The 24932-nt window shown below is 43.8% G+C and overlaps 1 protein-coding gene across 2 annotated transcripts in view; it reads right to left on the reverse strand.

The window, feature by feature from the left end:
* plppr1 (phospholipid phosphatase related 1) overlaps nucleotides 1-23446 on the reverse strand; it is a 35426-nt gene extending 11980 nt beyond the window's left edge. Inside the window, exons 1-3 of one of the 2 annotated variants that reach the window (XM_062413493.1) lie at nucleotides 23068-23446; nucleotides 11091-11202; nucleotides 4177-4365 (exon numbers count right to left, since the gene is read on the reverse strand). In XM_062413493.1, coding sequence (XP_062269477.1) covers nucleotides 4177-4365; nucleotides 11091-11150 — 249 coding nt within the window. In that variant the 5' untranslated portion in view covers nucleotides 11151-11202; nucleotides 23068-23446. The remainder of the gene's footprint in view (nucleotides 1-4176; nucleotides 4366-11090; nucleotides 11203-23067) is intronic. The other variant, XM_062413494.1, reaches the window with a different exon arrangement.
* Nucleotides 23447-24932: the final 1486 nt, after the last annotated feature.

The raw sequence follows: 24932 nt of genomic DNA on the forward strand, positions 1-24932 counted from the left end.
TTAACATCACAAAATACAAGACAGTAGAACAACCTCAAACCACAGAATAAACAGTGCAGAAATCATGTGCATTTGAAAGATTGTGTTCAAGCCCTAATTAGATTGCTGTATAGCAATATTAGAAATATGTAAAGTACATGTATTAGCCAATGTACTGGTCCTGGAAAATGTACCCCCCCCCCCCCCCCCATATCAGCATATGCCCTGAAAAATCCATATCACTCAGGCTTTATAATATTTATAGAGATGTATTGAGTATGTTAATAACTACACTTCATTTAAATGAAAGACGTGTAGTGATCCACAGACGTCACCACACTCTGCGTTTCAGTGTATCAGCTCTTTGTTTTGGTCAAACAACTTCCCTGCTTGGTTTTAATCAAACAGGAAGAAGAACATGTTGAAAGGTGGAGCAGTGAGTGGATGAGACCCCCCCCAGTGAGTGTGTGGAGACCAAACCAGAGCTAAAAGAGAAATTTAGACCAATATTCACAGAAACACGACTTTAGAGGAACTCTAATGCTGCTTGGTGTCTCATGGAGAACGCGTGATTAGACTTTTTGTGCCAACTCATCTACCTTATAATGCCGTTTTAATCTCTTCTTAATGAGCCGGTAATTTCCATTATCGCTACCAAGACCCTTAAAAACGAGTGGAATTAAACTGGCAACGATAAAATGCTTTGGGGCTGCAGCTCAGCGAGTTTATCTGGGGTAACTTGTCTTTACTGCCGGTGGTCGACGCTCAGTCACTAACATGAGCCACCATCTTGTTTCTGACGGAGCGACACAGTGTTTTCATTATCTTGGCTCCGATTGGTGGAGGTTTGTTTTATGGACTGTGGCACGAGTCTGACCCGTTTAACCTCCGCAGCCTTCCCGACGGCGCGGCCACGAAGGAAAGCACTGCACAGATTACTGCCTCTCTGCTAATTGGCCAAACATCCCAGCCTTGACACCATTACTTCCGATTGGTCGTAAACCTCTCAGGTTTATGACGCATGCGGAGACGGAGCGATTTACGGCGCAGCGCCCGGTCGAGCGCCTGACACAGCACTCTCAAAGGGCACGATGAAGAAAAAGTTTGGGCGAGTGTGGCGAGGGATAAAGAGACAAAGGCCACATGTACAGAAAGATGGAAAGAGGGAAAGATGGAAAGCGATGGAGGTGAAATGGCAGCGTTAAACTAAACTTAAAGTGCTGACACAGCAAACAGCAGTGGGTGTGTGTATGTGTGAGAGAGATCAGGGACAAGAGGGAATTAATCTTATTAGGATTTAATGAGTTTTATGTAAAACACCACCTAAGAAATTCAACTGTCACAGCAAGAGACAAAGGAACGTGACCGAATCGACTTCAAACTGGGCACAAGTATTGTTAAAGGCCAAAGAACGTGCGACTCGAGAACGTGATGCGTTGATAAATTGGAAGAAACAGATCAGCCGCAGCTTCTTGTGTAAGAAGACACTTAAGTTTGCATCTTACATTTATTTCTATGCATTTATTTATGTATTTTGTGAAGTAATCAGAGTAGAAGCGTCCCTGACCCAATCACAATAATGTGTGCCGCATTTCCTGACCAATCAGAGCCCTCTTCCAGATTTGAAACTCATGCACCTTCGCATTCTTCAGTTGCAGGAAGACGTGTTTTATTTCCTCTGTAAATGTGGCGATAATTCAGATTGTGTAGCACTCGGTGTTTAGAGCCCGACAGCGAAGAACAAAACGTCCCGGATAATAAACAACTGGAGCGGGAGGCACAAAGAGCCGTCAGAGCCGCTGAGATCTCATCTCGTTACGGATGGATGGGTGGCGTGCGTCCAGGAGTGAGACGTCTCGAACGATCACGTCCCTGATTAAGTGGCTCTTGAAATCGTCAGCCCGTCGGTTCGGGAAGGAGGTAAAAGCTGGGAAATGGAAGTGGAACACATACAATGCACGGCTAAAAGCCTGCGGAGGTATTATCGCTGACAACTGCTATGCATCCTGGAGGATAATCATTATAAAGAGCACTGGACACAGAATGTATCACGACAGGAAGAGAATTAAACCGAATTAGATACCGTCAAACCGAATACGTTTCCATGCCTTATTATGTTTTGACTATTTGCTTGTTTCCTTTCCTGGCAGTGAGTCAGGCTCTCGGTAGATTAAAAACACATCAGAGTTACATAAAGCAAAACATAAACAGGATGTGAAGGCGAACGCAGCTCCACACAAGGCTCGCACTGAGGGAAGTGACCGGGGGGGAGGCCGCCGATCGGATCGGACAGATTCAGCTGACTGCTTCTGGTCGCCTCATTCTTCTGAAGACACAGATCACAAAACATTAAGAGTGTCCTCGGTGCAGAGTTTCCCTCTAACTGAGCTGGAGCAGGTGTGTGTGCGTCAGGGTCCCCCAGACAAAAACAAGACGCCACCCTGGGAACTGGCACCGGGGCACGACTACACCAAATCCTTAATCCGGTCCGTGTCGCTTCAAACGCCAAAAAGGTCTTGTGGACTCACCACAGAGACCTCGGACACAATTACATTCTGCATTTCCACAGGTTTCAAAGACTTTTTAAGATCATAATTGATGAAATTTAAGACTGTGTCAAATAGGACAGATATGACGGAATATTATGAGTTCCAGAATACTTTTACATCTTCTAATATCTGTAATGTTTACAGTTCTTCCTTAATGAAACAAACTTTACATGTCACCAAATCCTTTCAAAGTTCCGTTAAATGAACTTTAACATAATTAAGATGCATCTACGTGCATTTAAGACCTAGTAGATAATATTTATAAATATCTAAGACTGTTTAGAGCCTAAAATTCATTCATATGATTTATAATGAAATTGAATCCACAATAATTCAATTGTGGATCTGAAAGCAACAAGTAAACTGGAGTTTAATAAGTCAAAATGTGAATCTTGTACATTACAGCAAATCTGACACTGATGCAGGTGAATTCTCTTCAAAGTACGACTGAAAATTAGGTAATAATTATAATGATAATGACAAAAAACAGTGTGATATTTCAGCTTTGATCTTTAACTCAGCCTCAAACCACTTATGTCCAGTTCATCACTTCAAGCTGCACAGTATGATCACATCATCAGATCAGACGACCTGCACCTTTAACATGAATTCACTGCAGGATTTCAAACAGAATCACGTAAACAGCCATTTAAAGCAAACTGAACCACTCTACTGTCACAGCTGCGTCCCGGCTTCTGTTTCAAACATTTCATTTCATTCCTCATAATTTGCAAAAAACGCCATTTGACTAATGTGCCTAATGAGACATTGTACATGGAGCACCACTGACACCTGGTGGCTGAATGCTGCTACTTCTCTGTGTGCTTGAATTGCAGCAGCATCTGAAGCCACTGTCCCAGATTCATCTAAAGCCGTCATGCAGCTTTTCAAATTAGCAGCTTAGACACTCAGACAGGAAGTGTCAGATAAAGATTTCAAATATTTTCCCCACATCTCTCAGCAGGTAACAGCAGAGCACGTGGTGAATGAATGAGGAAGGCACTGGTTTAGCTGCACCAGTGAACACTGTGTTCTGTATGCAGACACCTCAACGGAACACAGTGGTTGTTAATGGTTGTTTGTTTTATTATTATTTATGAGGAGGTTATTATAAGAATGAAGGGACCTGGGCCTCTGAATAACACTTTAAATTGAGGTGTGGATTCAAATTGAAGAGTGGATCTATTCAAGTTACATCAGGGTTTTTTCACTGCATATCTCCAGAGCCATTCATCTTTTCGGCTTCACAATAGATGTGTGTATATTTAGCAGCGCAGAGAAGTGCAGGATTGAATTTGGTCAATGTTTGGTTCAATATTAATGAATTTGGAATAAACAGGCGACCAGCTCTGTGGCAGTGAGGATTGGAACTCATCAGCGTAACAACTCATTATCCAGTTCGGCTTCTGCGAGCTGAGTCGAGCTTCTCTGAACTTTGAATGAACAGGTGAACAACTCTTTGTGCAGCAGCAGGTTCAGGATCAGGATCCCTTTTACAGCGTGAGAAGGAAAAGCTGCACCCAGCACACAGAAGGGACACTACTTTATAAAAAAAGCGAATAAGACATTTCAGGTGTGAGAAGCAGTGAACATGTGGCCACATCTGTATCACCTCTGTTTACTGAAATCAGAAAAGTGTGTTACTCACGACAGCGGTGGGAGCGGCGGCCACCACGCAGTACAGGATGAGTGGGGGGACGAAGCTGGACTCCTCTGTGCCGGGGTATGGCTTCATCAGCTCGGCGTCGTTGCAGAAGAAGCCCTGCACGTGCACGCTGAACAGGTCCGTGCACTCCATGTAGTAGGCCAACAACACCGTGCCGGACATGATGACGAGCTGGAAGAAGAACATCGTGGAGCGAGAGGGGGGGAGGGGAGGAAGGAGAGGGGTTAGTGGAAGATCCGGTGATTCCTGTTGCAGGTGGTTAAAAAGGGGGGGGTTCTCCAAAGCGAGCCGGGTTGGTGCGGCTGATCCCTGAACATCACTGCTCTCCGCTGTCAGCTGGGAAGTGGCTGACAGGTTTGAAGACAACAACAACAACAACCGCATAAATCCTCCAAAACCTCCAAATCTCTTTTCCTCCTCTCTCTCTCTCTCTTTCTTTCTTTCTCTCTTTCTCTCATCCTAAACCTGGTCGTGTACGAGCACCCACCACCCCCACCACCATCACTTACCACCTCCTTTCCTCCCTCACCCTCTCATGCTTTTATCCCCCTAACAGAATCTTTTGTCTCTGGCCTCCTTTCACTCTCTTTCCAGAACTGGCTGCAGGCTATTTTTTCCCTGTAAATGGAATCTTTAGTCACTGATGACGAACCAACGCCGGAATGGAAAATGTAAGACATTGCTCAGCAAGGCTTTCTGATAGGAGGAGGGGGGGGGGGGGCTCTGAAAATCATCTGCATATCACTCAGCCTCTAATGTGCCAATAATACTTTGAGTCTATAACCAACCTTCTGGCGCTGAGCTGGGGTTTTATATCAAAGTAAAAAAAGCAAATGAAATGAGATGTTTTCATATTTTAATGCGGCTATGTCTGCCAAAGAGAAGACAGGCCTCTCAATGCCCCTCGGAAGTGGAAGAAATATGAAGTCTTAGTCAGGCTAAAGCATTTAAACATGAGTCACATCAGGGATAAGTTGAGACAGCGGTGACAGAGAATTCTCCCTCTTTGAAAAAAGGGAGAAAGAAGAGAAGAATAAGATGCTTTAATCATTCTAAAGGGATTAATAAGCACCGGAGTATTAAATCAATGTGAGGAGTAATCGTGTGTGGTCGTTGCTATCTGCTAAAAGTTTGTGTTTGTTAAAAGATCATATAGAAGTGATGCCTTGAATAGTTCCAGTGGTTCAGAGAGCCGTGTGTAATACCTCTCTCCAACACCAGGTGTCACTGTGCTACTGCAAAAGAGTCAGTGTTTCTTTAAAGGATGACAAATCCTGACTCGACAGTTTTTTATTAAGAAAAAGTGACATATGACACAAAGTTGATTAAAACATATTCTGCAGACAAAAAAAACTAACAGTAGTACAGCTGATGTTTTAAAGGTAGTGGATATATTAAAGTGGTGTATATTTACTTCATTTAGTTTGTTATGCGCGAGAGAACATCCCACAAGTAAACCAGCATCATTATTCACCTTTTCAGTTTGCTTAATGGCTAAATGTTAGTGACAACTTTAAGCGAAAAAAAACAGCCCTCGTCTATAAAAAGTAGCATCAAGAAATATCATAAATATGTGTGGATATTGCAGAAAATATTACTGACTTGAGAAATATCAGGTTTGTCAGTTTAAGTTCAGCTGACACCATTAAACAAGAGGTTCTGCAGATCTATTGATACGAGTCTACGTGCTCTGTCCTGAATCAGTCAGATGCTAATCATGAGTGAATCTTGCCCATTAGAGCAAACAGGCTCTGGTTGGACTGGTGATTCTTCAGTGTTTTTGAAGAATGAAACTTTTCAAAATAAAGCTCTCAGCTGTTGGTTTTGTGCTAAAAGCCTCAAGCTGGTGTAAAAAGCAGCTCGAGCACTTTTAGTCCCTCAAAACCACACTGACCTTTTTATGACTAAAATATAATCCTGGGTACTTGATGCATCATGTCTGAGCAATTATAACTGAGCAGAATGAACTTTTCTTTAGTGCAAAATAAGTGTGTGTGTGAACCAGACAGAACAACATGGCTGATGGGATTCAGACTGTGAAGGCAAGAGAGCAAATGAGAAGAGGGGAGATATATTGGCAGATCTAGTCCAGGAACAGATGGTGGAGTGCTGAATTCCAGGTAGAGTGTGTGTGTGTGTGTGTGTGTGTGTGTGTGTGTGTGTTGTGTATGTGCTTTATTTGTTTCTATGCCAGCTCTTAGTTAGCAGTATTTTCTGCTGTCTCCTGACACAAAGGAACCCTGCTGTGCAGCACCAACAACCACAGATATGAGGAACCAAAATTCTTACTGCACCTAAACACATCACGGTTACAAGCCTAACTAGGTGCTACGAGCAGAGTAAAGCCCCTCACACTGAAATCCTCCTGCTCCTCTATCTTTAAGCAGCTTGTCCACACTCTACATCCAAAATACTACCATGTTTTCATGTTGTTCCACAAACAAGTTCAAGCAGGTTAATCCTGTTACCAATTTATTCATAGCTCTCCTCTAAATATATGAAAACAACACATAACACCTCAGGATGTCACGGCCACATGGAGACACCTGGAGAGGGATCAGACATATTTTGTACACATACACAACTTTATTATTATAACTGGGATTTAATTTACTTGGACCTTCGTCCTATTTGCAATTGAAATAATCAAAATGACAGAAGACACTAATTTACAGGAGCAAACACAGTTTCTGGTAATTCAACAGCCTTCATTCTGCAGCAGCCTCCAAGTTTAAATCAAGTCTTTTTCACCTGAAAATAGCAGCTTCAAAATGAGTTAGATGGTTTGATGACTTGGAATAAGGAGATATTTCCTCTTGCAAGTGTGGAACTGACTGATAGTTAGCAAGAGTGATGAGGAACTGTAGATCAGTAAAAAAAAGTTTGTTTTTAACTCAGATCAACAACAAGGAAACTTTTAAATTATTCTAATTGTGGACTGTAAGGCGTAATTTTTAAACAACGCTTCGTTTTCAGAGATTGATTTACTTCAGCACCATAGGTCTTAACGGGATGGTCACACCCACATGTGGCTGCAGAGGGCGCTGTTGCTCAGTTAAAGCTACATAGTGTTTCTTTAAGGATACTGCAAAAAACTACTGAGCTGCTTTTACATTACATTACATGTCATTTAGCTGACGCTTTTATCCAAAGCGACTTACATTTTTGAGAACACTCATCATTTTATGAGGGGCCATCTAGGGGTTCAGTATCTTGCCAAGGACACTTAGGCATGCAGATGGGATAGAGTGGGATTCGAACCGGCGACCTTCTTGTTGCAGAGCACCCGCTCTATCCCCTAGGCTACGCTAGGCTACGCTTTCCCCTCTGCTTCAACAGATTAAGATACAAGTTCTGGATCATTTCTTTTCTAGATTTTAAAAGAGCTCACATATTTCAAATATTTGATTTTCTCTATTGGAGAAAGAAGAGGTGCGGTCTAATCCCCGGAGGCGGCTCCACGCTCTGACTCTTCTGTGACAGTTCTACACCTGGACAAGCTTCCAAACCCGCGGCTCTATTATATTCACTTCACAGCCGGCGTCACGCTGCATTAGCTGTGTGGAGGGCCGGCTGAGACGAGTGGCTGTCGTAAAATGGTTACACAAAGTTTCTGCAGCGCCATTATGTCTCCTCCTCGGAGGGAGCATTTCTCCTCTTTTATTCGGCGAGGCGTTGTGGTCACGGCCGTCGGCCTCCGTTAGGTTATAACAGGCCGCATTTCCTGGTGCATTTTGGGTAAAAAAAGAGAGGAGGATGCATTGTAACTAAGCAGAAGGGGATCTTTGTCTTTTTAACAGAGGGTCCAATGGGAGCAGCCCCGGCTCCAACACCACCAACCCACGCACGTTATCACATTTAACAATTTTATTTTAATTTAATAGAAGTGCGATAAGGCAAGGGGCATGTAACTATATGCTTATTATTATTATTTATATAATTTATTACTTAATTTTCTTTGTGTTTTCCCTTTTTAAATTAATTGTGGAGGTTGCAAAAATTAATTACATATACATTTAAAAAAAAAAAAGAAACTCATTGAGCATTTTAATAATGCAAAGTTTTGAAAACATATACTTTTGACTTTATAAAGAATGAAAAATTTAACTGTAACAGCTGAGGTAAATTTTACTCAGTCACGTGACCTGCTCCACTCTCAGCCTGATAATAACAACACTTATAAACCACCATATTAAATCGGCTTGAATAAAATAAAATAAAAAAATCAAAGACAGCTTGTCTCTTCATCCAGGCTCATTAATATGGTAAGTGCAGCATCTTGTGCCATTCAGGGTTTCCAGTCTGTGTGAGGTCCGTCTTAAAGCTGAGGCCAGGTTTCCTAAAGCTTTTGTGCTTTTTCTTCTGGGACGACACCCGTGTTTACGCGCCTGTTCCTTTTTTAATGATGTGCACGTGGCATACTAATCACACAGGTACACCAGCCTGGAATTAGAGGCTTACTGTTTGTCATTGAGAGGTGGATACACCATGTTTATGTATTCTGCAGGATTAATGCTGCAGCAGTCATCTGACATCACCTCTATCACCTCCACTGCCTCTTTCTGAATACTCAGCTACACATGTGCTGCTCAAATCCCAAAGCTTTGTGTATTTTGTGCATTTTATCCCATCACTTTTCCATTTCCCTTAGAAATCTATCTTCTCTTATTGGACCAACACTGTAACTAGACCACGCATCATGAGTAATGACTTTTACTCTCATGTTTAACCTAACTGCGGTTGGAGAAAAGATGGAAGATCAGATTGAACTCATCTCACTGGTGATGCAGCCTTTGTGAACCAGGAACTAGACTTGTGGTGACATAAGGACAATATTCAAAACAATATAACATCACGTTACGTTATGATAAAATGATTGAGAGCATGTGTGATGTTCAGCAACGTTTCCTATCGAAACTGTGGCTGCTGTAATTGGGCTGCGTGCGTGCTGTTCCAAAAATAAATTGAACACGTGATTGATTCCCCCCAGTTAAAAAACGCTGCTTGTTAAATTCCCCCCCCAAGAAATAAATCTCATTGCATCAGTGCAGCTGAGAAGAGTGAGGGAGCAACATCAAAAAGAAACCGTTCCTGTGGGAAAAGCTTTCTTCTTTTTTAATTAATCACGTCCTCGAACATTATTACAGCACACTCGTAAAGCGGAATAAATAAAATGTAATATATATGAGGTTTAAAGACATCATTTTGAGGAGTTAAGGATATCATGTTATTTGCAGCCTGGCTCAGGTGATGAGAGCATGTGCTTTTTATTTTTGGACACACAACCTGAAAAGTGGAAGTGGTCATAGTTGGATTAATGAAAGCCTGGTTTGTGTAATACATCATCTCACAAAGGGAGAAGAACATTTCAGTTCTCCTCTCGTTCCTCCTTCTCATCCTTACACCTCTGCCTTCATTTTCTCACTGTTCCTTCCCCTCCTGGTTCACTGTCTTCATTCTCCCCATCCTGTCATGTGTCCCACCTTCTCTGCTGCTCTCACTCCCAGTTCTCTCATCCTATTCTTTTTTTAATCCTCTCTTCCCACAGTCCTGTTTTCCATCCCACAGTCACTCCCACAAACAACAGATGAAGCTCCAGAGGTTAAGTACCGTACGAAGGGGAAAAAGCAACAAGTAACGTGACTTAATAAACAAATCACCATAAATAAACATTCCTCCCTGTGAGACTTGCCTCTGGCACTGAACTAACAGGGCCGAGCCCGTCCAATCGGTGTGCTGCGTTTCGGTCACGTGACAGCGCTCTGTTCGTGACAGGCCAGGGTGAGTAAGAGAAAGGGAGATGAAAAGAAGAAGAGGAAGAAACAAAGAAGCAGGGGAAGAGTGAGTGGCAACACGATGGAGTGATAGGAAGAGCCTCAGGGACACCGTGAGAAAGAGGAGAAGAAGGAGTGAAGCAGAGGCGTGAGAGAAATGTGAGGATGTGACAAGAGACATGAAAGAGGGGGAGAGAAAACAGGGACAGGCAGAGGGAGGGAGGGAGGGAGATGGAGAGATTGCCTCTGATAACTGGAGGAAGAACAGGGGGAGTACGTGAAAATAGAGCAATGGAAATCAAAGAATGGAAAACTTGTAAATCAATTTAAAAAGAAATAATCTGGTGGCTGTTGCCATCTGTCATCCACCATCCATTTAAATTATTAAAATCTGACCAATCAATAAGTTGGGGGGGGGGGCTCTTGAGTTGACATGTCACGTGTAAAAAAACCAGTGCTGACATGACTATTACATAAGAAATAATGTATAAACAACAATATCCACTGAGGCTGCTGCAAAGTGGAAATGATCATATATGTGTCACAGTCAAAATCACGGCGACGTAGAGCTCTCATCACGGATGGTTGGCAGACGATACGAGGGAGAAACAAAGGTCAGTGAAGAAGAAGGAGGAGGAGAAGAATGAAAAGAAGGAGAAGAGAGATAAAGGCAGCGGCAGAGAGAGCGAGCTCATCTGAGAGGCTGAGGCAACGCGTCCAGAGACTTCTCTCTGATTAAGGACTTTCAGCTGACATGGTAATTAAATATGGAGTATGAGGGAGCGGCACGACACACACAACCACACACCAAACACACACACACTCACACACACACATACATTCTCGTGGCTTTCAATTCATTCAAACACTTTACGCTCTGGTTAGCTGTGTATAATTTACCACAAGAGGTAATTTGCTAACAGTTTAATTGTCTCTCGCTGTCACACACACACACACACACACAAAAAAACACACACAAACTCATTATGTTCAATCCAAAAACCAGGATTGAAATGCACATATGCATGAATTTTCTACTTTTAAAAAGAGGAACGCAGATTATCACACAAACACACACACACTTGTGCACTCACACACACAGACACACACATAGTCTCTCACCTCTACAAAGATGAAACATGGGATGATGGAGTAGCTGCGCAGGGTGTTGTTGGACGCCATCTTGTCTCCTGTCGGGGAGACTTGTCCTCTCAAGGATTCACGTCAGCTCACTCTGTGGAGACGGGAACATCAAGTGTCAGCGTTCATTATCTGATCATGACACACACACACGCACCACTGACATCTCCAACTATTACACTGGATTATTAACGGCACCGACACGGTCTGTTAATGGGAACCTGTCGCCTACAGACACAGATTGTCGTTTTCATTTACACATGATTATATCTCAAGGACGGCTGAACTTTCTTGCCTGCCCATTTATCTGCAAGCAAAGACACAAAACACATAATGAGGGAGGTGAAGTTTCCTCTACCCCGACCCAGCAGGATGTGCAAATGAAAACCAATCTGCTCTCATTTACTCTGCACAAAGATAATCAGCACGTCATTATCTCCATGCGTCTGTCAAAACCACTGCAGAACCACCATTCATCACCGTCCATTTATCCTGAGTTAACAGTGGAAGAGAGGAACGAGCGTAAGAGGTGAAATTATCTGGTTCTCAGTGAATTCCCTTTGATGGATCCCAAAAGCGTTTATATAGGATTCAGGTGCTCTGATGTGACCCAAGTCTCCTCTCAGTCAAAAGGGCCCATTAACTCACCAGAAGGAGACGGACTGGGAGATTCTGCTGCATCTGATAGTTGCATCTGCAGCTGTTTATCACCTTATTAATTGATTGATTGATTGATTGATTCATATCCTGTTGAGTTCACCACCTGTAGACAAAGAGCTGTTCAGGGTAGATTGAGGCCTCTTGTCTGCTAATACTCAGTATTTTCAACAAATATCATTTCCTTTTTCCTAATAATCGCCAGATGAAAACACAAAAAAACAACCACAAACGATCAAACAAGCCTACCAGGCCAGTAGGTGGCGATAAAGGCGATATCATCTATCAACAGAGAAGGACAATGTGGTCCAACTGCCTCCATCATCTTGTTGGATTGTCTTCTGCTCGTCACAAACATCTCTACATCCTGCCGTCTTTCTTGAATTGAAATAAAATGGTCTGTCGTTGGAGTTTTGTGATAAAAAAAAAAAAAAGACAACAACACTCTTATCTGAACGAAGCAGCACAAAGTTCAACAACAGGTCAACAGTCAAGTTGATAAGAGGAATCACAGCAGCAGTCAGAGTCTCACAGCTCAGGGGCAGCACCCGTGGAAACAACAGAAATCTACTTCCAACTATAAAAGGTCTGGTTTGGTTTCTTCTTGTCTTGTCTTATTGTTTCGGCCTCTTTTATCCATATGACATATAAAACAGTGATGTCAGACAAAGACAAACATATTTATCTGTTCCCTCTTCCCAAGGTTGAGGGGGTGGGGGGGGGTCAGAGAGATAAGCAGCTGGAGGAAGGTGCAACACATCTGAGTGAATTCACTCTGACACTGGACAAAGTCTGAGAAGACACAACAATGGGGATGTGACACAAAAACACTGAAACTCTCTTTTTACACCTGAACCAGGAACGTATTAATGTTCATCTTCAAATTTAATAAACAAACATGGAAATATATACTACCGTGAGTCAAAAGAGACCTTTAACCTTTCTACGAGTTACTTGCTGCATATCATAAAGTGTTAGTTCAGCTCACTGATTATTTCGGCACAGGATATCGTGACAGCAGGAGTGGATGATGTTTTATAAGTGCAGATTGCAAATATCCTTCTGCAGTCATGAAGCTGCACTGACCCAAACTCTTCAGCCCATTAGGAACCAAACTCTTCAGGCTCCCCCTGCAGGGCTGAGACACAGAAAGACACTGAGGCTGGCAGCTCTACTCAGTCCCAGAGTGTGTCTATCCCATCTCATTTCACACTCGGCCTAATCAAAAGAACATGTGCACAATCTGACCAGCTTCACTCAGGGTTCAGAAGAGCCAAAGTCTGCTCGTGTCTGTAAATAAAACACACCAGTGGATCCAAATCCTGCCTCGTGATGTCTGGAACGTTGCATCACTGCAGGTGACCGATCTTCCTCGGCTGCAAAAACTAAATATAAAAACTCATCTGTCTCTCCTCTGGCAGGAGGATCAGCTCAAACTTCCACTCGAGTGTCGGCTGTGGAGCTTATTCTGGTGTCAGAGATCACTTGAGAAGAGTGAGAGGCTGTCAGGCAGGATTGATGGAAGCTCTCCCGGTTCCCCTCGAACCGCAACCACCTACCAGAGAAGTCTTACGTGCCTTGTGTAAATTGAATTGCTTTCTGTAAATCCATAAAAAAAAACAGCTACAGCTGAACCTGCTTTCCATCACGCAGGCATTACCGCTGTAATCGGCCTCCGGTGACTTAGTGACTCTTCAGATGACGGCAGGTGGAGAGGCATCAGCCGCGGAGTAGAGTCGTGTGTGTAATGTGGTTAAAGCTCCGAGAATTAAATGACCACACTAATCACGTTCACGCTGTGATTACATCTGATTCCCCACGAAACGCTCACTTTTTAAACACTTCTCGACAACCACAGGAAACAGGAAATCAATTATTCATCATCACGTCGGCAGCTCGCTCCACTGAACCAGGGTTTTATCAGCCTGGAATTTATTTGATATCAAGGGGAAATTTGATTTATATGAATTCTATATCGTCTACAGCTTCCAACGCAACCAGTATATTAGTCAAGCGGAAAGAAATATAAGTTATGTTAACTTGCACAATCAAATAAAAGTTCGAACTTCAGAAAATAGGGCAATAAAGTACAGTTCAGAGTCGTTAGTCACAAAAATATATATTTATAAAAATATAAATGAGAAGATAATACATCTGTGAGTTTATAGAAGGGAAAAGTCAAGAAAGATCTCTCCAATATAAGAAAATACAAAATAAATTACAAGATTACTTTCAACTAAGGCCCCAAACCAATTATGTTGTTATCATAGAATCTATTGTGCATCTTACCCACTTTACAGCAGGTGGTCCACACACAATACAAGATCATTTAGTAACTAGATTCCTCAGGTCTGTCCTCACGAGGCTCTGCTGCTCATACTCATCAACAGTTAAATCCTCCATCAGCTCTTTGTGAAACCAGAGAGGAGATATAAGCAGCATCCACTGAAGGGTCCTTTAACAGTAATGGTCCCTGTTGAACATATTACTAAGTTCATATCAATTAGTTGTGGGGTTTGTTTGTAATCAATACACAAAAAGGCATGAACCCCCCCCCCCCTACTTATCTAAGAGGTAATGCACAAGCTAAATTATATGACTACTGATGCTAACCCTTCTATTTTCTTATTAGGGAGCCGGGCTTTGGAAGACTCTTCCCCTCTAGACACTCGTAAGGCTCAGCAATCGTTTGTGGCAGGAAGGCGAAACCCCCCCGGGGCCAATTATGGACGTTTGCAATTGGAATTTGTCAGAGCTATCGACGCAGCACCTCTGCCTCCCTCTCTCTCTCTCTCTCTCTCCCTCTCTCTCTCTCTCTCTCTTTCTCTCTGCAGCTCCAGCCTCTGCACAAAGTCCACGCCCTCCTGCTGCTGCTGTGGTTGTGCGACCTGACAGAACCGTTGTAGCTGGTGAACGCATCAGAGTGAACCTGTCTGGCTCTGCAGGGGGAGGAGGGTTGTGTGTTTACCCCTAAATGTTGTGTCTTTACATTTAAGGGAGGTTTCTGTGCCTCTTATTGGATTTTGACATTTAGTTTTTGCTTTCATTATTCTTGCGTTTGTACTTGATGGATTATAAGATGTCCCTCGGTGTTGAGAAATCAGATGTATAACTTCTCACAACTTGTAATTGCTTCAAATGACAATTATTCTTTGTGAGTGGCTCTGAACCTTAAACATTTTTTATGAACAACTCAGAAGCAGTGAGGTCCAAGCTTTTTATTTCCGTCCTGTTCTGTGTCGAGTCATGCAGAGCGAGGACTCTGGCAGTTTAGCAGTCGGACTGTGTCGGACGATTTGACTCGGAGGCTCCGTGACAGATGAGTTAAATGAGGGAATTTAAGGGGGCGACGCTCGGTGGCAAAGAGTTCACACTTAACTCATTTCTCTCTCTCTCTCTCATCAGAGCCGCCCCACAGCTCGGCGGAGTCACGGCGCCAAACAATCGGACTTAGTCACAGGAGAAGTCTCGACATGATTTCTCTTCTTCTCCAGCCCCGAGGACACGGCGCTTTCAAAAGGTGGTTCAAAGATCAGAACCAAGGGGCATTTTTCTTCCAATTCCGGGGAGCCAGTTAATTACAGTCAGATGAAAGGTTATCAGATTGTCTTCACAGCGGCGAGCTCATGAAAGGAGCAGCCTACAGGCCTTGTCAGGATTCATCAGCGTCCCCCCCCCCACGCTCAGCCCAGTCGGGATGACTCTAGACAGAACCGCTCTCCGCTCAGACGGCCGGAGCTGAGTGTGAAGTATGGAGCCTGGAAACATCCTCGGATTGACTGACTCCTGGTCTCCAGCCGAGTGAGCTCAGGCCGCGAGGACTAACTGAATGTGACTAAACGGTCACTGCGACCGGGTCGGTGATGGAGCCGGGAGTCAGACAAACTGGCCGTGGAGCAATGAACCATCTCCTGCAGTTATCAGAGTTTGGCATGTGACCTTCTCTGCCTCTGCACTTGAACAGAGGACCATCAGTAATTTGAACAGGGGACCATCCGTTACAACAAAGTGGTTCAAACTGCGGCAAAAAGGCGACTGCACTTATGGACATTTTGAACTTCCACTCAGAATCCCTGCAAAGGTTAGAACCAAACTGAATCATCTGAGCTTTATTCTAGAGGCAAATGAAGAACTGCTTCTAATGACTGCTCTTCTTATCTGGCTTATTGAAGCTCCGTGCACATGAGGCTATTTTCAGTTCTTCTAAGAACTGAGGAACACATTTACTGGGAAAGATTCCAACTCCCCATGCCGTCCTGTGTCCTACTCTACAGTGCACTGCTGCGCCTTATAGCTATTTAGCTATTAGCAAATGCTTATTTAATACACAATATGAACCTTTTCCTCCTGAACTGTGGAAAGTTTCATGGTAAACTATCTGTATAAGTCTGGTTGTTTACATTGTTGACTGAACAAAACCTCACACACTCTCCCAATGAACACAGAGCTGTCCCGTAGTTTCCCCTCCTGCACAGCGGAGCAGCTCTGTAGTTTTGCACTGAATAAAATGATTCTTGATTTTGCTCATTGGTAAAAGATCTGAACAAATGCAAGTAAGCGTTAACATAAACTATGTTGCCGCTGCATTTCCCCTGCAGAGCCTCACATCAGAACGGGACGAGGACTCACAGAGGACAGAGCAGAAGGAACAGAGAGAGACAGAAGAGACGGAGAGAGGAGAACTACAGAGGAGGCAGACAAATGATGGAGTGAAATCATTTCAGCAGGTAGTTCATGGGGGGGGGGGGGGGGGGGACTTCTCCTGAGAAAATGCTGCTTGTCATTTTCAGTGGGAGTCCGGAGCAGAGTCTTTATAAATGGTTTCTCTCTTTCTGGCAGCCACAGTTCCTGAGGCCTCCGCACATCACACCTACCGTCTGCACTCAGGGTTCAACATACGAGTTTCAAGATTCTTATTCTCACGATGAAGAAACCTTCAGTCAGACGCATAAAGAGCGAGCAAAGAAAACAGTGCTGTTAGAAAAACATACAACCTTGGGACGCTGCACCTGCTGCAAATCTGATCTACCGTTTTCTACACTTTTAAAACAGAGACACAGATGATGAGTTCTCATTCTACAATATATGAATATTCTTTATTTCCAAACCTTAGATTGTATGAAGATGTCTTATATTTACGGACTAAAACATTTTGAGTTCAACCACAGCTGATATTTACCTTGAAAAGAGCAAGTACTGTGTGTTACAGTGTTGCATTATGGGTTGTTTGAAGCCTTGATGTGTATATATGGCTAGTGAGTGCTCTCCAATGCGTCTTTCTGGATTAATCCACCTTTAAACTGTTTGGTTTGGTCCAGTTATCTCCGTCACGTGTTCTGCAGCCACAGAACAGATCAATTCAAGAAGAGTTCTCATGCGTCTTCACTGCAGAAAGGAAACGGGGACAGATATCCGTCAAACAGACAAGAATAACGTCTGCCACAGATGATGAGCTCAAAGAGGCTGGAGTCTGCAAACTGTCAGAGAACATAATTATGGGAGAGTAAGAGAGGATGTGACTCACGACAGTAACTCCGGGGACAGTGAGCTGTCTGCGGACGTCCAGCTGAACAGGCATTCTGGTAAACAGCCAAACTCTGTTATTGTCAGACGGGTGAAGGGAGGAGGAGGAAATTGCAGTTGTGCTACTTGTTTTACTGATGTTGTTTTGTGTGGAACACGGAGCGATCACTCACACGACTAAGAAGAATTACTGCCGACATGCTCACTCCATCATTTGTGGCCTGTGCTATTTAACCAACCTTTGCAATGGTTATATTATAATATAAATGTTAACTATAAAAATATAAACCCCTCGAGACAAAATGAGGACGTTGTACCCAGAAGAGCATATTGTGGCATAGACATAGTTTGTGTATCCAAAGTCTGACACGGACCAGAAACAACACAACAGACGCAAAAACACTGATGTTTTCAAATATATTTTTTAAAGATCATGTGAAACAGTGCGAAGGGAGTCGATGCACAAAAGTACAACCGAGTGCTCAAATGTTCCAAGAGTGTTTTGCCCACACAACAATTTGACAAAAGATCACAAATATGGAAAACACTTACATCTACAAAAACATGGCCAAGAAAAACTAGGAGCAACGAGGAACAGTGTGGATTTTAAATGACTTCTCTCCTCAAATGAGTTTCATATCCTTCAGCTTTACTGGAAAGTCGACCGGACGCCCGGCGACAATAAAAAGCAGAGGACATATAAATGTCAAATGCAAAAGACGAGGAAGACGAGTTCAGAGACAGAACAAAGTTAAAAGTAAATCATCATCAGGCCTTTTTAAAGAAACTGAAGAAAACTTCCCCTGAGAAAGACTTGAAGACATAAAGAAGCATGAGGAAAGAGGAGGAAATATGAAGCTCATTCCTTCAGATGCTGGTAAAGAGCAACACGTACCACCTCAAGGTTCCGTCTGTGTTTCCAAATATCAAGGCTCTGTCTCGGCTGCTGGCCGGAGTTTCACCCTCGTGTCTTTTCTCCCAGATAAAGAGCAGTGGTGGGGATTTTTTTTTCCAAAGCTCTTTTAAGCTCTTTGCCAGAGTCGTGATCGTCTCCTCCGCGCCGTCATATCTCTTTCTGCTCATTTCACCGACCGAACGAGAACACAGCGTTTTTATTATCGGCTGCTTTGTTACCACTTTAAATTCTCTCCCTTTGAATGTGAGCTAATGGTAAATAAACATCTTCATGAGGTCGGGGCTTTTCTGCTCTGAGATTCATTCTCCTAACAATTTACTCCTATTTACTTATTGATTTTTCAGGGGGCTTATATTAGATTATATAACAATTTCAAATATTGAATTAAGATATCTATTTCAAATGCTGCTTGAATACACGTACTGAATAAATCCAGCGGGAATCTTGGTTGTTGTTTTCCTTCCAAACTAATTTCATTAGCAGACATCTTCAAAATGCTTCAGGTACATTTGCAATTGTATAAATGTTTAAATTTGAGAAGTTTTCACAAATGCAGTTTCACAGGCTGCTCACAGGCTTCTCTGTGTGTGAGTGTGAGTGTGTGTGTGTGTGTGAGAGTGTGTGTTTTGGTTTTGTGTGCTGAATGCTGAGTGATGCCGAGCGAGCTGGTCTCACGCTGCCTCACAACATCTTTGTCTATATTTAGATCAAAAACGAGCTCTTGGTCTGTGAGTGTTCAGCTGTTTTTCAGTCCAATAAAAACAAAAACCACCAGAACCATCACAGCATCATCCTCCATGCCCAGCAGATGGAGAGTCCACATTACTACATCCTACTTCCTGTGGCACCACATTGTCCTTATCGTCACTGATATCATTTTAATATGTTCCAGAAAGTTTAAAATGAGGTCGAACCCAACACGTCTGTAATTTCCTTCTGGTCGTTTAGGTGGAAGAAAAGGTGGAGCTGCTCTAACAACTCTACATCAGGAGACACTAAACTAGACTGTGGAGGTGATGCCTGATCTGTGTATGTACGACATCCACCAGCAATAATTAAGTTTCATTCACAAGGTATTTGCTATTTATTTGCACATTTTAAAAGGAGCTGGGGCTGGATGACCTCACAGACCAATCAATTATCACAAAAACGACAAACAAGGAGAATTGCTACACCTAGCAACAGTACAAGAGAGTCACTATAGTGTCACTCAGTAGAGCACATACAGTAACTGCAAATTCCACACACTCATAGAAATCAGCTCCCTAAACACGCCAGATTATCCCATCAAGATTCATGAATTATTCTCTGAGAAAATAACGAGAATGTTGAAGAACGCCCTGATCTCATAAACCCTCTGATCCTGGATCCAGCCCCTGCATCGAGATTTCCAGTCCGATGTTGATTAGCATATTCTTGCTTACAAACGCAAAAACCAACACACACATGGACGGGGGTGAAATCACAACCTCCTCCTTAAACAGATCATTTAATTCTGTCCATACACTGTTCTGTTATTACGGAAAACATCTAAATAAGATCAGCAGCCTTAAATAGGGTCAATTACCATGTATATTTAAAAACACACACACACACACGTACACACACGCACCCACACAAACAGCCAGCAGGCATATTTGGCTGCAACTTGAATTATTCCCCCATTAGCTCCCATTCACGTCCTGACTAATTATATACACGAGTGTGCGCTGAGAAGCTCAGGCCGCGTTCTGGCACGCTATAAAAACAGCCATTAGAGTCGACAACACGCAACAACATGAATCAAGCCTCCTTGTACATGTGTGGACGCTCAGACAAAATTTCACGCCTCTCTCTCTCTCTCTCTCTCTCTCTCATGTGTCCCCCCCCCCCTTCATATTCATGAAGCCGCTGCCTTATTGTTGGCATGGCTCTTGCCTCTCGCACTGTATCCCCCGAATATGCATCGGTCGTTCCTACTGATAAAACCAGGGGCCACTCAATTTGGGGTCTTATCCCCCCCCCCCCCCCCAGATGTCAGAGTGACAGATCTACCGCTCCACTCAGGACGACCCCCCCCCCCCCCCACCGCACTAATAAGCCCCCTGCCACATCTAGTGGTAATCAAATACCTGCACTAGACCAATGATAGTGTGTGTGTGTGTAGTCTGAGTGGGTATGTATGAATATGTGTGTGTGTGTGTGTGTGTGTGCATGTGATCAATAGCCAGTCTGTGGGTGTGGGAGTAGAAGAGGCGTTAGAGGTCAGGGGTCACTGCTTCCTGCGTCCTTACTACTACTATAAATCTGCCTGATGTTTTTATTTGCACAACACAACGCAGCGGCCGGTGTGTCCCCCCCCCCCTCCTTTCATTATTGCCGTTTGTAACACATTTCAAAACAGCCGCTTGCAGCTAATATAACCCCCCCCTCTCCTCCCCACGTGTTAAAGTGGACCTTAACAGCTTTGTGTGTTTGCAGCTACAGAGCAGTTTGAAACAAAACGCATTTGTGTGTCCACTCTCCCTGAGCACCTCCTCACTGCTGCTCGAGAGGAGTTTCACATGTGTGTGTGTTTTCATCAATTGCTGCGTGAGGAGGTCGTCAGACACTGGAGCTGAATTTCATTTCCACAAATCTCACCGGACGCCCCGGTCGATTGGAGTAAAGCCTCCAGAGCTCCATCACTTGAGGACTTAACTGGAACACAGGCATGTTCTCACTATAAAATCTCAGTTTAATATAAACTAGGCGTGTATGTCTCCAGCACGTCATCACACAGAAGGAACACTACTTGTGCTTTTCAATGACCAAAACAGATCCATATCTTAATCAGAACTGGTCTGCCTTATGGTTCTGTTTGTGCCCATCAGTATTTGACAGTATTTGTAACTTGTCTTCTGTCTTTTCTTTCTTTAACTTCACTTCTTTGACTTCTACTGTTTTCATTTTCAACCAATTCTACCTTCCAACACCTCACTTCTTTCTTTCTTTTTAATCCAGACTTGAGTTGCCTTCCTTTGCCATGAAAATAAAGCAAGTTGGCTCACTGTTGTTTTCAATTTGACTTAATTATATGAATCTGTACATGGAGCTGGTTCACACCAAACACAGTGACTGTTCTACAAAGTGTTCAACTACTATTTCAAAATTAATACCTCAAAATATGAATAATGATAAATCTGATGACATGTGAAGTTGACATTAGAAAATAGTCCCACATCGGTCTGATGACTGCTGCCGATGATGTCACAGGTGAACGTCACAGTAGTGTATCACTGCCTGGCGTGATGATGTCATCGTGACCTCAGTCTGTCTTCTTATCTGACTGATCAAAAGTGACGTAAACTGCTTAAGGGAAGACACACACAGACACACACACACACACAACCCTCTGTTGTGCACAAGCGAGACAAGCGACACAACACTTGGGCCTTTATGTAGAAATGCATTGTGGGTGGTTGCCAAGAGGTGTCTTGCGTCCAGACGACCCTGCTGTCAGCCGGGGAGAGGCTCACCTGATGTCCAGCCACCTGCCATCTGTCTGCTAACTCAAACCATTTGCCTGCTACCGTGTTCCACAGGGACGAGCATGAATACAACTGTCAAATCGAAAAAAACACACACTGCACAAAATCACAGGTCCGATCTCCTAATGGTCAGTGGAAGGATTCGCCTCTGGATGGCTGATACTGTCTTATATCCAGCTCTCGGCGGGGGGGGGGGGGCTAAATGCAAACGGCAGCATGAACACAAGCAGGGAGGAAGAATGGAAGTAAAACCAGCAATGTTTGCCTGTTTCTTTGGGGCGTAGGCAGACAGGAAGCACTGTGCACTAATCAGAGAGCAGGTATTCAGCACTTCTTCACCAAGAACTAAAGGCCAGCACTGACTCCTGTTTCATTCAGGACCATGCAACCATGCATGATCATCTGCAAGGCCTCTAGAGCTGCAGATATGAAAATAATATCGCATGCATTGTGATTTTTGGGCCAAATCTGCAGCCTCATGCACAGACACTGAAGCTGACAGTAACATATATATCATATGAAGCCAGGAAGCTGCTGAGAAAGAGGTTCACCCTCATTTCCATCAGATACGAATCAGAAAATTCACATTATCTCTGCTGTCAGGAGCACCAGGAGGAAGATGAGGTTCACATCCAGCTGTGATATTCCAGCTCAAGCCCAGGCTGCACACGAACAGCACCGTTTGTCTGGGTGTATTAACCGGAGAGGCAGTCCGAGGAGGAGGACGCCACGCTGCACGGAATTCATTTCAAGGTTACTCTCATCAAGGAACCATAATAAGCCTGGGATTTCAGTGGTTCAGTGATCTGAGAGCCATCCACTGCTCGGTGCATGTCTGGGGAAGGGGAGGAGATGGGGGGGGGGGGTCTGCTGGAGGAGGAATAGCCAGCCTCGGAGGTTGGGGGGCGGGGAGATGGTGTAAAAAATGTTTGCTGAACTGGAGGCTCGCTCGCTCGGCAACAACGGCGCCGACAGGTTTTGCTCAAATATTCGTTATTTGTAGACGAATGCGCACGAGCAGAGGCTCATAATCGAAATAGATCCCAAATTTAAAATCAAATTTACGCGTAAAGACGGACCGGAGGGCGGTCACTGTTGCTAGTAGAGACAGGTGTCTGTCTAAAATACCGATATCGACATCTTTTACAACCGTGATAGTGGCCGCACGTTCCCCGTGGACGGAATCGGCTCCAGACGCAGACACCGTGCATCTTTACGCGCGTGGCTGCGTTTAATCAAATCAAGAGCCGTGCGCTTTGACTTGATTACGGTCCGAACTTGCTTCAGCAACAGACAATGGCCACACACACACACCACACCACACTCCCATTGCTTGTGTCTCTCCCCCACTTACCGCGGTGTGATGAGGCAATAATCCGGTGAAAAGGCGAATCCATTGAAGAGAAATGCGGATAGAAAGGGGGACGAAGGGGAAACGTGAGCGCTCCCGCTACTACTAACAGGCTACTACTACTCCATGGGCTCAGAGCAGCTCTGGGTTTGTGATGGGGATCACGCAGCGTGTGTGTGTGTGTGTCAGCTCATGAGGATGGACGCTGTGTCTTGTCGGCGGGGGCGGGGACAAGGAGACGCGTACTGGTTTCCAGTGGAGCGTGTTTAATTCTGTGTAGGGACCTTGTGTTCGAAGCAAGTCGCCCGTCTCGCCCTGCGTTGTTCCCCATGCAGCCATGTCTCGCCCCTGCACAGAGCTCCACATCCTCTAGGAACGACTGCTTCTATTCTTCATTATTCTCCTCATCCTCATGATGCTGCCACATTGTCACGTGCACAGGGTGGATTAGCTGTGAATGTGATATTATGAATGTGATATTATGAGATGGGCTTTATGATGAAATATGCGTTAATTGAAGAGGTTAAAATGTTAAATTAAAATTTAATTCAGCAAGAAATGTATGTTTCCAATAGTTATTTCTTTCAGTTTGATACCAAGAGTCTAAATGGATAGATGATGGTAATTAAAAGAATAATGTTATTTGTATATTACTTTAAAATACAAGAAACTAAGTGCTTTATGACAATAAGACATCAAGTCCAAATAAGAACAAGAATTCAATGAAGTGAAATCCAAGAAATCCTGGCATTAATGTTGACTTCTAATACACTTTGAATAATTGAGAAACTTGCTTGTGACTTGCTAGTTAATGTCACCTTTTATAATTATAAGTGTTAATTCATTCATATATGAGGAAATAACTCATAAGAATAAAATGTAATGCCATTGAAGCAGTCTTATGAACTGGGAGTTTTCCCCCCAGAGCCACTGGTGGTGAAGGATTCAGAGTTGAGGTGGTGTGTGTGTGTGGGGGGGGGGGGTTGGGTCACTCATTGATCCTGTTACTGTACAGACAGCTGACTGACAGGAGGGAGGGAGAGCTTTTAAACGTTGACAGCTCACAGGTGATTGGCTCAAGGAGAGTTAGGGATTGGAAACAAAGAGCAAATGAGTAGGTGGAGCTTCAAGAAAGCAGGAAGTGGTGGGCGTGCACGAGAAGAAAGTCTTCCTGAACTTTCGCGCGGCTTCATACCAGGGTTACCTCTCTGGTCTGTTTTTAGATTTTAAAATCACTCCTGCATACGTAGGATCTCAGGATTTCTGACTCATCTGGAGGTTGAATTGGACAGAGAATGAACAGGACCAGAACAAGACACAGGCTGTAAAACTTGTTTATCGCATTGGTTTAAATACAAAAGACACTTTTGCTTTGCACACCCACTCAAGGATTTAAGGGCCTGTTCCCAATGGATCAGACCAAGCGTCTCCTCTATTCCATAGCTTGTCTCATCTTCATCCAGTCGCTGCTCGGCCTCATTGCGTAACACACCTCTCCTCACAGGACGGTCTAAATGTGGCGGCCCACCTCTGTGACACGGTTAGCCGTAGCGTTAGCACTGCAAACGACCCCGCTGCCAACAAACTGGGACAGGGCCAGTGTAACCAGGGTGCCCATGTCTGCGAGAAGGAAAGAACCAAAGACACACTGGTGTGTTCAGTGAACTAGATTCAGAGAGCATGCTACATTACACTCAGGCACCCCCTCTTCCAATCCTCTGCTTTTTCAGCCCAGTTCTCTCCCTCCTCCCCTCGTCTCTCCGCCCTCACTCGCAATAAGCAAACTGAGTGGAAAAAAGGGGCATCGGGCAACTACAATCGTAAAATGTGCACTCAGCGCAAGTTATAATTAACGGTAGAGTGCTGAA

This window comes from Platichthys flesus, chromosome 19 (genome assembly GCF_949316205.1).
Source record: "Platichthys flesus chromosome 19, fPlaFle2.1, whole genome shotgun sequence".
Lineage (NCBI taxonomy): Eukaryota > Metazoa > Chordata > Actinopteri > Pleuronectiformes > Pleuronectidae > Platichthys > Platichthys flesus.